Raw genomic sequence first — 12,798 nt, 5'->3', positions numbered from 1 at the left:
TTACAGTTCCTAGCAGCGCAATGAACAACGCAAATTAATATGATAGAATCCACCATGCACTGTATTTTAAAATAATGTGTTATGCCACATATTAAAAGAGGTACATATTGCTAAAAAGAAATATCTAAGTATTTTGGAAAAAGTAAATGCAAACACACACAAGTAGGCTAGGTTGGTGACTTATTCAGGTTTTATTTTTAATCAGATGACATCCCTTTAAACAAATTTCACAAGTTTTTACAAAGGAAGATACTGACAACATGCCCCACATGTCATCCAGTTCCTATCCAGTTTTAAATAACTTTAGCATAACTGAGGCAGAGGTGTTAAAGAGACTAGGAGCTCTTAAAATAAACAAATCCCCTGGGCCGGATGAGATCCTCCCAGTAGTACTCAAAGAAATGAAAGAAGTAATTTACAAACCGCTAACCAAGATCATGCAGCAGTCTCTTGACACAGGGGTGGTACCGACAGACTGGAAAATTGCAAACGTAATACCGATCCACAAAAAGGGAAACAAAACTGAACCAGGTAACTACAGACCAGTAAGCCTGACTTCTATTATATGCAAACTTATGGAAACTATAATAAGATCCAAAATGGAAAATTACCTATATGGTAACAGGGTACTGGGAGACAGTCAACATGGTTTTAGGAAAGGGAGATCGTGCCTAAGTAACTTGCTTGATTTTTTTGAGGATGCAACATCCATAATGGATAATTGCAAAGCATATGACATGGTTTATTTAGATTTCCAGAAAGCTTTTGACAAAGTCCCGCACAAAAGATTAATTCTCAAACTGAACGCAGTTGGGATTCAAGGAAACACATGTACATGGATTAGGGAGTGGTTAACATGTAGAAAACAGAAAGTACTGATTAGAGGAAAAACCTCAGAATGGAGTGTGGTAACCAGCGGTGTACTACAGGGATCAGTATTAGGTCCTCTGCTATTCCTAATCTACATTAATGATTTAGATTCTGGTATAGTAAGCAAACTTGTTAAATTTGCAGACGACACAAAAGTAGGAGGAGTGGCAAACACTGTTGCAGCAGCAAAGGTCATTCAAAATGATCTAGACAAGATTCAGAACTGGGCAGACACATGGCAAATGACATTTAATAGAGAAAAGTGTAAGGTACTGCATGCAGGAAATAAAAATGTACATTATAAATATCATATGGGAGATATTGAAATTGGAGAAGGAATCTATGAAAAAGACCTAGGAGTTTTTGTTGACTCAGAAATGTCTTCATCTAGACAATGTGGGGAAGCTATAAAAAAGGCTAACAAGATGCTCGGATACATTGTGAAAAGTGTTGAATTTAAATCAAGGGAAGTAATGTTAAAACTGTACAATGCACTAGTAAGACCTCATCTTGAATATTGTGTTCAGTTCTGGTCACCTCGCTATAAAAAAGATATTGCTGCTCTAGAAAGAGTGCAAAGAAGAGCGACCAGAATTATTCCGGGCTTAAAAGGCATGTCATATGCAGACAGGCTAAAAGAATTGAATCTGTTCAGTCTTGAACAAAGAAGACTACGTGGCGACCTAATTCAAGCATTCAAAATTCTAAAAGGTATTGACAGGGTCGACCCAAGGGACTTTTTCAGCCTGAAAAAAGACACAAGGACCAGGGGTCACAAATGGAGTTTAGAAAAAGGGGCATTCAGAACAGAAAATAGGAGACACTTTTTTACACAGAGAATTGTGAGGGTCTGGAATCAACTCCCCAGTAATGTTGTTGAAGCTGACACCCTGGGATCCTTCAAGAAGCTGCTTGATGAGATTTTGGGATCAATAAGCTACTAACAACCAAACGAGCAAGATGGGCCGAATGGCCTCCTCTCGTTTGTAAACTTTCTTATGTTCTTATGTTCTTAAATTGAGCTGATTCTGTCTCATAATTAAGATCAGAAAAAGCTGTTAATTACAAAACAATCTTTGCTTTTACCTACATATCTTGCCCAAGCCTAAATATGGTTCCCTTAATTTTATTTCAAACAGAGTTGATAAATGACGTGAATTGTTCACCCCATCCTACTTTTAACTCACATTCACTTTTGCAGTCACCTAATTTAACAGAGATTTGTTTTATAAGCATACAAATGAATACCCATTGCGGAGTGTACATTGACAGCAAGTCCTTGAGGCATCTGCTCTGAGTATTTCAACAAACATACCAGAAAGCTGGGATATTGGAAGATACACAAAAAATGTAGTTCAGCATTACAGCATCAACCCTGTGACAAACCACACTACCTGGTGCAATCTAATTAGACCTGGACTCGAGACTGCCCCCTCAGGTGGTCTTTAGTCCGGTTTTCAAGTAGGTATTAAACGCTGCGTAGTGTGGATGTTAACCGTATACAGCACTTTTAAACCGGTTTAATGGCAACTAATATGGTTTAAAAGCATAGTGTGGACAGGGCCAAAGACAACAGCACCCAAAGTTATGCGCACATTATGAATGAACAATGTTAAAAAAATGAAGACAATTGAAACTTATTACACTTCCTAAAATAATAAAAGTTAAAGAGAATTAATAAGAAAATAAAAAATAAGCAAGAGTAGTTGAACACAAGAATTCTTTTCACTTTGATAAAATATCTTTAATACAGAACTGGATTCAATCACTGGAAAGCAATCAGCAATCAGGAAACTGTGGGGTGGCGTTTTTTTGGAGGGGGGGGGGGTGGGGTTCTGAGCAATTCTGCATGTCAATCACTACCCTTGTTACCTCATTGGCTTGGCTTACTCTGAATGATTGCTTTCCCTTAGTATTTGAGTAATTATATTGCAGCCTGTTATTTGTGCCCCTATAATAAGGAAAATTAAGTAAGTTTTACTCTGCCTTTTTACTTGTGCTCTCCAAATCTATAGTCCTCAACTACTCTGTTTTTAATTTGAACTTCCCTCTTTAGTGACCAGTAGCTCTAATTAAGCGTTGTGTTCTGTTGTCTGATCAGTTTGTACTTGTAATATCAAAACAGCTATTGTTTCTTTAACTTCTCCACAGAAAGCAGGTTTTTAGCACACAGTATCTTGCTGCCACTGTATTACACTACTGCACATGACTGGAATCAAATGCTAAGCTGTAATGTTCACAGTACAGTTTATAGTTGTATGAATTAATATGTTTGATGTCAGACAAATGCAAATCAAATTAAAGCTCCAACACTCATGTTTAATTGTATATACATGATGTAATTAATTACACTGTATAACAATTTTTTTTTTTTTTTTTTGTTCCTGGGTAGTAAGTGTTATTTCCTAATTGCTTATGCCTCAAAAGTATAGAAAATGGCTATTATTCCCCACAAACTTTGCTTTTGTGACCAGGACAGTGATATTTCAAAATATCACTATTTCCAAGGGAGTAGTTTTTCGAGATTTACGATTATACTGTAAAATCTCGAAAAACTACTCACTACCCAGGAACAAAAATTGTGTTACATAGAGTTATCTGTTAAATTGCATCGTTCTCAAGTGTAGCGCCACCAAACAATACCATGTTCTTGTCTACTACAGTTTAGGAAGCTTTTCCCCTAATGTTGGCTCTTATACCGATAGCATTATATTATAAAAGCACTTGTGATATTTCTTAAGTGTTAGGTAACAGCAGTTTTAACTGTAAGCACTACAGATAAACAAATGACTGTTCGTATTTTAGTACAAATGATGCCGTGCATAACTATCTTACACGTTTAACAAACTCATGAAACGTATATGGCACATATTATACTTTGAGTGCAGGCCTTTTGAATAATGTCAAAATGAATTTACTTAATTTGCATTGTGTTAACGAGAAACAACAATATGTACTTTAGTTTCCACATAAAATTTCACGTTTAGAAACTGCTCCAGGCGAGTGTCTTTCCAATTCAAGACGTAAACATTAACATTCAACCCAACGCTTCTCTGCAACTGTAACTAACTTCTTTCTAGGAGATTGTGTAGAATATACACTGCAAAATCGTGCAGAGTGGAGCAACAACACCGGGTAAGCAAGGTTTACAGTGCTTTAACTAGCAGCGCATGCGCAGTGAAAGTGTTTAGGAAATTTAAGTTTCCAGTTCATGAAGTTATCTACGGCCTCCTTACCTGCATCCCAGGCACTTGAACAGACACCGGCGAATGGGCCATGGCGGTCTCCGCGTCCTCTTCCACGGGTAGCTTAGCCCACACTGCCTGGACTTCTTCTAGGCCCTCTCCCCTTTGTCTTTACACAGCAGTTACAGGTCAGCAGCAATCGATTAAAACAACTCTGTCTAAGTTTGATTACTATTATTGTTTTATATAACGTAATATCCCCTTTCTAAAATAAACTTATCGTAGACGTAAGCCCTATTTGTTACTTTGACCACTGCCCTGTGCAGGGTTAAATGATGGTCGGCCTTTACACAGGTGCTCGTCGTCCGAAGGATTCCACTGTTGTCATGTTTTCGTGAACAAAGGTTTAAGTAAGGCTTCAGCAATAGGATGTGATCGCCATGTTTGCTGTTGAAAGAAAAGTGACTGTACTGTGTTCTAGCTGCTTAGGGTGGAGCCGTGTTACCGAGCCAGAACACACAGAGAGTGCCTACGTCACGATTGCTGCTGCAAAGCACTGTAGCTCAGGGTGTGATACGGTGAAAGAACTGCACTGTGCTCAGCCCATAACTTGCTCAATGTTGTAATTGTTTCCTGAAAGGAAGGACTTTGTAATGGTAGATGCCAGCGCCCTTGTCAGCTAAAGACACTTTGCCTCCAGCACCGATACTGTTTTACAGCAGGACTGGCAATTAGCTTAGTACTGGTAGTCATTTACATCATTGTATTTGTAGTTTACATTGTTTCTTTCATACGTTTCTTTTCTATTAGAGATATTTACCAGATCTAAATGTGTTCACATGTTTAAGAAGTGTACACTTTAGATACCAGGTCTGAAATATTCAGCACCATTTGAGAGTATACCAAACTTGCCTTCAACAAACGTAAATTGGTAGGCATAGACGAGCAGTGAGGAGCTCGTTTGAAATGTATTGTTTTAGTTTCAGTCCCTTCAAGATCCAGAGCTTGTTGCATTTAGCGTCTTCTTGGGATGTTTGTACCAGATACTTTGTGCTGTGACCAGCAGTCCATAACATGGGCTAGCACCTACTTTTTAACAAGTAATGTTGTCAGGTGATTTTTTTTTTTAAAACAAAATCCATACGTGTTACCATTTGTTATTGCAGTCTCAAATGAGCAATTTCTTTTTAAACATGATATCTGACTACACAAGGTTAAATAAAGCTTCCCATTTGTTTGAATTTCAGGTAGTCCTTTAATTGTTCCCCTTCCTTCATCATTTCACCTCAGCTTTGAGATCAAATCATATCACTTGCTGCAACTCATGTCAATCAGCAGGGGAAGCAGCGGGTTGGTTAATGACAGGAAAGAACATAAGAAATTCTAGAACAAGAAAAGGCCATTCGGCCCACCTGTGCTCGCTAACCTAAAAACCCAAACAATTTAGTTAGTAGGGGAAGTGAAACCTCTGGGAATCCGTGGCTAAACAGACCGCCCTTCCCCCAGACGGCTAGCAAAAGCTCTTATTATTAAGGGTCTTCTTAAATAGCTGAGAATTTACATATTTTACGAGGGTAGGTTATGAAAGAAAATCAGGGTTTCGCTGGCATTTCGCTGACCTGTTGAAACATTTAATAAACCGAAGTAGATACTATTTCAGAGCACTATAAAAGCTTAAAGATAGTGGTACTTGCTTCTTTACTAAAACACAGTGCTGTCATTTGTTAAATGCAAGCATGCAACATCCCCCAGCAGTTGCTGCTGACATTCTCTGTCTCTATGTTGTGAAGACGTGCCTATGAGTACACATTCTGCAGCCACTGACTTGGTTGGAAGTGTAAGGCAAAGCTTTGCCAAGTTATACAGATGCAAAAATCGATTAATAACAGTCCGAAAACTCCCAAGGGCATCTGGCATTGTTTAATAAGTGCCATATATGCAGCACATTCATTGTCATGTTGTTTGTCCCATCCAGGAATTAATTTTATTAGTAGAAAGAAAATGTGCCTATTCGGATCTAGAATTCTAAAGCTGCATCCACACTGGACACGAGCAAAGTCACGGAATGTCAATCCACACCAGACCCATGCTGGAAATGATCCAAATGACTGGAAATAAATACAGGACCCTGCCCATGCATTCCTATTGACATACTTGAGATGGGCTGTTCCATTACAAAACAAGTCTTGTTTTGATAAAAGGTTACCACCCTGACCTCCGGCAACTCCATTGTAAAATAAAGGTTGGACTTGTAAAATCTATAGATCAGAGTTATTGAACATCCCTGTATATGTAGAAGTTTTATTGTTGTTATTATTAGTGGCAGTAATTGTACAGTTGTAGTCGTTGTATTTTTTTTTTCCATGGTGCCAGTAGTCCTATTTAAATGCCTATAACAGGACATTGTCAACTCCAGCTATAATGCGACGACTGGAGAAAAAAATTCAAATTAGTATCCTCATAAAAGAGGATGCTAAATAGTTAGGCATTTAACTAATTTGAACAAAAAACCGGGTAAAGGACTGTAAATTAAATTGTCAGAACAAAGGGGGAGGTGGTACAGAGCATGCCACGCAGAGCCCACTGGTCGACAAAGGCCGACATGTCGCCAGCAGACTCCGCGTGGGTGTGCTCTAACTTAACCTTGGACCGGACCAGGGCCCTGAACATGGCTCTGTAGTCAAAGAGACCCTCCTCGGTGATCTGACGGTTCCTGGTCTTGTAGATGGCCAGTCTAGCAAGAGCCAGGAGCAGATTCACCAGGAAGTCTGTCGTGTTGCTGGAGCCACGAACAGGGTGCCCAAAAATTAACAGGGTTGGGGAGAAATGTAGCCAGAACTGCAGCCGGATGTTCTTTAAAAGCAGGAAAAATGGCTGCAGCCTGGCACAAAGAAAATAAATGTGAACTACTGACTCGGACTGACCGCAGAAAGGGCATCTGGCATCCGAGTCTGTAAAGTGAAGCAGAATCTCTCCTGACGCGAGCGCTCCGTGCAGCACCCTCAATCCCAAGTCCCCAGCTCCTCTCAGGACCAGCGGGGAGTACAGGATCTCCCACTGGGGACCGACGCCCTCCAGTGCTCGGTGTCTCGGTGGGAGACGAGGGCAAGGAAGCGGAGGGTGTGGAGCACCATCGAGTACAGGGTCCCCCTCGACGGGGATCGCAGGGGGGTTGAGGAGAACTGCAAGATCCTGCTCAGGTTGATCTCGAGGGGAGGCCGAGGGGGGTCCCGCACCTTGGGTTTGATCAGCCGGACCGGAGATCCGGGGGTAAGGGGGGAAGTTTGCTCTCCGGTCCTAAGGACCCCCTCGAGATACCTGACAGAGTCTGGGTGCAACGCTGCTTTGCACTCCTGGATCGCTCAGCGGGCTGTCCTGACAGCCCCCAAGCTGCGTCTGGCAACCAGCAACTCGGGAGTCAGCCACTCCGAGCGGTCGTGATCCAGGAGATCCCAGACTCCCAGATTTCAGGTAGGCAGAAGCAGGGAAAAAAAGAAACTTCGTCAAACACAACCACAGAAATCAAAACAACCAACAAATTTGAGTCACTTCAGAATTTTGATGAGCAGAACCAACAACAAGAGAACGAAAGGAACAACATCCAGGACCCTATTGACAGTGGTGACTAGACAGCAAAAAGAAGGGAGGTCATGATTGTTGGGGACTCCATACTGAGAAACACAGCAAGTTCAATTCGTAGTTTGGACCCCCTTACTGCTGCCTTCCGGGAGCCTCTGTCAAGCACATCACTGAGAACGTGGACAGGCTCCTAGAATGAACAGGAGATGATCCAGTAGTAGTTGTCCACATCGGTACAAACAACATTGGAAGAGACAGACCAAAATCCCTGCAAACAAATTCAGAGAGCTAGGAAGGAAATTAAAAGAGAAAACCAAAACTGTAGTATTTTCTGGTATACTACCGGCACCTTGCAAAGGACCATATGGACAGCTGGAAATAATTAATCTAAACGCATGGCTGAAGACGTGGTGCACACGGGAAGGCTTCACCTATCTTGATCATTGGACCACATTCTACAACGAGGACTATCTGTATAGACGGGACGGACTGCACTTAAATAAAAAGGGAACCAATCTACTTGGAGAAAAGATCCTCGAGCAGGTTCAGAAGCATTTAAACTAGAAAGGAAGGGGGGAGACCGCATCAAAACAAGGACAACAACTCAGGTAAGACAACCATTAAATGTATTTATCTAAATGCTAGAAGTATCAGAAACAAAATTCTAGAACTTGAAGCTACTGCACTAACAAGTAACTATGATGTGTTACAGAAACGTGGTTGTCTGAGAGTGATGGGGACGAATATAATATTTGTGGGTATACACTGTATAGGAAAGACAGGCAGGACAGAAGAGGTGGAGGGGTAGTGCTATACATAAGAAACCGTCTTGAAGCCCAGGTGTTAAACCTGGACAAAAAAAATAAAGCCGAATCAATATGGGTCAGAATAACGGACAAAAATTCAAAGGGCATAATAATAGGTGCATGCTATACCGCCAGATTCAGACGGTGAGCAAAATAATCTGTTATACAATGACATTAGAAATGCGTGTAGCAAAGGAGAAGCCATACTAATGGGAGATTTCAACTTCCCCCATATAAAATGGGAAAACCCGGTGGGGAGCACGACGGATGAAATTGAAATGGTGGAAATGACAAATGACTGCTTCCTAACACAATTTGTCAAGGCACCGACTAGAGGGGAGGCATGCCTTGATTTAGTCTTTTCAAATAACGAAGACAGAATAACTAAAACAGAGGTCATAGAACCACTAGCAAACTCAGACCACAACATGGTCTCATTTGAAATATTTTTTAAAACCCCCAAAGTAATGACTAAAGCTAAGTGTGGCAATGCGATTGCCCTGCACAGTGGTAAATTAGTGTTGGTGTAGTTTATATGTGGGAATGGGTTTATTTTGTGTCATTTTGGGACTTGATTTGTTTGATTGAATACAGACGGGCACTCAATTGAGACTTGCTGCCTGCTATGCTTGGTTGAGGGAAGGGCAGCAAGTGATTGGCTGTGCTGGTCCTCAATCAGCAGGTGGGCGGGTCTCGACCGAGTGTCCATCAGTTTAAAAACATCCGCGGGAGATAGCTCGGGGCTGCTGCAAGGCCTGCCGTTTTCACGGCACCTTTTGATTTATAGTGTGAGGTATAATGTTTTATTTTGCACTTTTTGTACAGTTTGCTGTATTAGTCCTCTATGCATTACCATCGCTGGTAACGTCATATGACCACGTCACTTTCGTTTTCTGTTTGTGTGAGAATAAAACCTGCGTGCCTGTGCCGGCGTTTCAAAACACCTCTGTCTCTCTGTATGCCTGAACAGCGGCTACCCACACGCGTGACCCGAGGAAGACCCTGTCACACTAAGGTTTACAATTTTAGAAAAGCAAACTATGAAGGTATGAAACAGAGACTAACAGAAGTAGATTGGAGTAAAATAGAGAAAACATCCACATAAAAAGGTTTTTCAAAAATGTAGTACTAGAGGCGCAAAACAATTACATCCCTAAAGTAGACAAATCTAAATATAAAACTAAATTGCCAAAATGGCTTAATAGATCAATTAAAAAAAATATTCAGTGAAAAAAGACACTTTACATAGCGTTAAAAAGGGACCAAAAAGAACATAAGAACATAAGAACATAAGAACATAAGAAAGTTTACAAACGAGAGGAGGCCATTCGGCCCATCTTGCTCGTTTGGTTGTTAGTAGCTTATTGATCCCAAAATCTCATCAAGTAGCTTCTTGAAGGATCCCAGGGTGTCAGCTTCAACAACATTACTGGGGAGTTGATTCCAGACCCTCACAATTCTCTGTGTAAAAAAGTGTCTCCTATTTTCTGTTCTGAATGCCCCTTTTTCTAAACTCCATTTGTGACCCCTGGTCCTTGTTTCTTTTTTCAGGCTGAAAAAGTCCCTTGGGTCGACACTGTCAATACCTTTTAGAATTTTGAATGCTTGAATTAGGTCGCCACGTAGTCTTCTTTGTTCAAGACTGAACAGATTCAATTCTTTTAGCCTGTCTGCATATGACATGCCTTTTAAGCCCGGAATAATTCTGGTCGCTCTTCTTTGCACTCTTTCTAGAGCAGCAATATCTTTTTTATAGCGAGGTGACCAGAACTGCACACAATATTCAAGATGAGTTCTTATTAATGCACTGTACAGTTTTAACATTACTTCCCTTGATTTAAATTCAACACTTTTCACAATGTATCCGAGCATCTTGTTGGCCTTTTTTATAGCTTCCCCACATTGTCTAGATGAAGACATTTCTGAGTCAACAAAAACTCCTAGGTCTTTTTCATAGATTCATTCTCCAATTTCAGTATCTCCCATATGATATTTATAATACACATTTTTATTTCCTGCATGCAGTACCTTACACTTTTCTCTATTAAATGTAATTTGCCATGTGTCTGCCCAGTTCTTGTCTAGATCATTTTGAATGACCTTTGCTACTGCAACAGTGTTTGCCACTCCTCCTATTTTTGTGTCGTCTGCAAATTTAGCAAGTTTGCTTACTATACCAGAATCTAAATCTTTAATGTAGATTAGGAACAGCAGAGGACCTAATACTAATACATACATTGGATGACATGTGGGGCATGTTGTCAGTATCTTCCTTTGTAAAAACTTGTGAAAAGTAATCATTTAATATATTTGCTATTTTTTTTTCTTCATCTACGATTTTGCCATTTGTATCTCTTAAACATTTAACCTCCTCTTTGAATGTTCGCTTGCTGTTGTAATATTGGAAAAACATTTTGGAATTGGTTTTAGCCCCTTTAGCAATGTTAATATCTATTTCTCCTTTTTGACTTGCATTTGCAGTTCCGTGTACTCTTTCTGTGTACTTTTTTCGACCAGAATTATTCCGGGCTTAAAAGGCATGTCATATGCAGACAGGCTAAAAGAATTGAATCTGTTCAGTCTTAAACAAAGAAGACTACACAGCAACCTAATTCAAGCATTCAAAATACTAAAAGGTATTGACAATATCGACCCAAGGGACTTTTTCAACCTGAAAAAAGAAACAAGGACCAGGGGTCACAAATGGAGATTAGACAGAGTGGCATTCAGAACAGTAAATAGGAGGCCCCTGTGAGGGTCTGGAACCAACTCCCCAGTAATGTTGTTGAAGCTGACACCCTGGGATCCTTCAAGAAGCTGCTTGATGAGATTCTTGGATCAATAAGCTACTAACAACCAAACGAGCAAGATGGGCCGAATGGCCTCCTCTCGTTTGTAACCTTTCTTATGTTCTTATGACTCTGGTCACTGGCCGAGATCAACAGTCTCCGCACCGAGGTGGACTCCAACACCTGCGCACCTAGGTGGGGGTTGTGCCACAGGGGCTCCAGAAGATGTCCTTCGCCCTTGGTCGGAACAGTGTCTCGGCTGACGTTGAACATGCTCCGGGTCCTGAGCAGGTCCTGGTAGAAGACCGGCAGCTTGGGGAGACGGATTCCATGGAGATCGATCCAGAACAGCTGCCGGTCGTAGCCCAGGTCTTGCAGCTGGCGCAGGAGGAGGCAAGCCAGTGTGCACCACTGCGGGGCCCTGTCTGCGTACAGGAATCTATGCAGGTTCTGTAGGCGGAAGGTGTGCACCTGACTCTTGATGCACACCAACCCCTGCCCTCCCTCGGCCAAAGGGAGGCACAGCACCCCGACAGAGACCCACTGCTTTCTGGCCCAGAAGAAGTCCGTCGGCTTCTTCTGGACCCTGGTGGGCTCAGGACGTTGAACCAATGCCAGAGCATCGACTCCACCAGCTGGTTGATGACCAGAGCCTTGCCCCTGAAAGAAAGCAGTTTCAGCAGACCCGACCACGACCTCAGCCGCGCAGCAACTTTGTCCTCCAACTCCACCCAGTTGACTATGACCGAGACCTCCGCGGGGCTCAGGTGGACTACCAGGTATTTGAAGCTGTCCGCACTCTCCTGGAACTGCTGGAGCATGGCAGGGATGGACTCCACCTGCCAGGGACTTACCAATAACCCAGAGCATTTGTTCCAGTTGATCCTGGCAGAGGACACAGCAGAGTATACGCTCTGGGAGCTCCATATGCTCCAGATCAACCAGATCAGATTGTCCGGTCAGAGGGCATCCTTGACGCACTCGTCTCCTGAACACAACGGGCACAGTTAGGGACCAGTTTATCTTGATCATGCACTCGGCAGAGGCGTACAGCATCTGGAACAGGCCCACAAAGCGCAGCCCGAATCCAAATGCTCGCAGGGTTCCGAAGAGATACTCGTGATCCACCCGGTCAAACACCTTCTCTTGATCCAGAGAGAGGAAGGCGACCGACCGACCCGTCCTCCTGCTGTAGTGCAGGAGGTCCCGAACCAGGAAGATGATGTCAAATATCGTCCGCTTCAGGACCGTGTAGGACTGATCGGGGTGGATCACGTCTGCCAGTACAGACTTGAGCCTCAGGGAGGTGGCCTTGGCCACGATTTTGTAGTCCATGCACAGCAGCAAGACCGGGCGCCAGTTCTTGAGGCAGCGCAGCTCTCCTCAAGGACTGGGCAGCAGTGTGATTACCGCTCACCTCATCGAAAGGGGCATCTCCCCGGTCTCGTAAGTTTCCGCCAGGACCCATGCAAAGGCAGGCCCCAGCAAGTCCCAAAACTGTTTGACGAACTCCACGGTCAGCCCGTTGATGCCCAGTGATTTGTTGTAGGGCATCTGACTGAGGGCATT

General features: G+C 42.4%; 1 protein-coding gene across 1 annotated transcript in view; it reads right to left on the bottom strand.

Moving 5' to 3' along the window:
- Nucleotides 1–4,579, bottom strand: part of LOC121295484 (serine/threonine-protein kinase 26-like) — a 62,679-nt gene extending 58,100 nt beyond the window's left edge. Inside the window, exon 1 of the mRNA XM_041220138.1 lies at nucleotides 4,107–4,579. Within this exon, the coding sequence (XP_041076072.1) occupies nucleotides 4,107–4,148 (42 nt within the window). The 5' untranslated portion in view covers nucleotides 4,149–4,579. The remainder of the gene's footprint in view (nucleotides 1–4,106) is intronic.
- Between the last annotated feature and the right edge of the window lie 8,219 nt (nucleotides 4,580–12,798).

Source organism: Polyodon spathula, chromosome 20 (assembly GCF_017654505.1).
Source record: "Polyodon spathula isolate WHYD16114869_AA chromosome 20, ASM1765450v1, whole genome shotgun sequence".
Lineage (NCBI taxonomy): Eukaryota > Metazoa > Chordata > Actinopteri > Acipenseriformes > Polyodontidae > Polyodon > Polyodon spathula.
The sequence above is the reverse complement of the archived record's forward strand: the minus strand, read 5'-3'. Positions and strand labels throughout refer to the sequence as shown.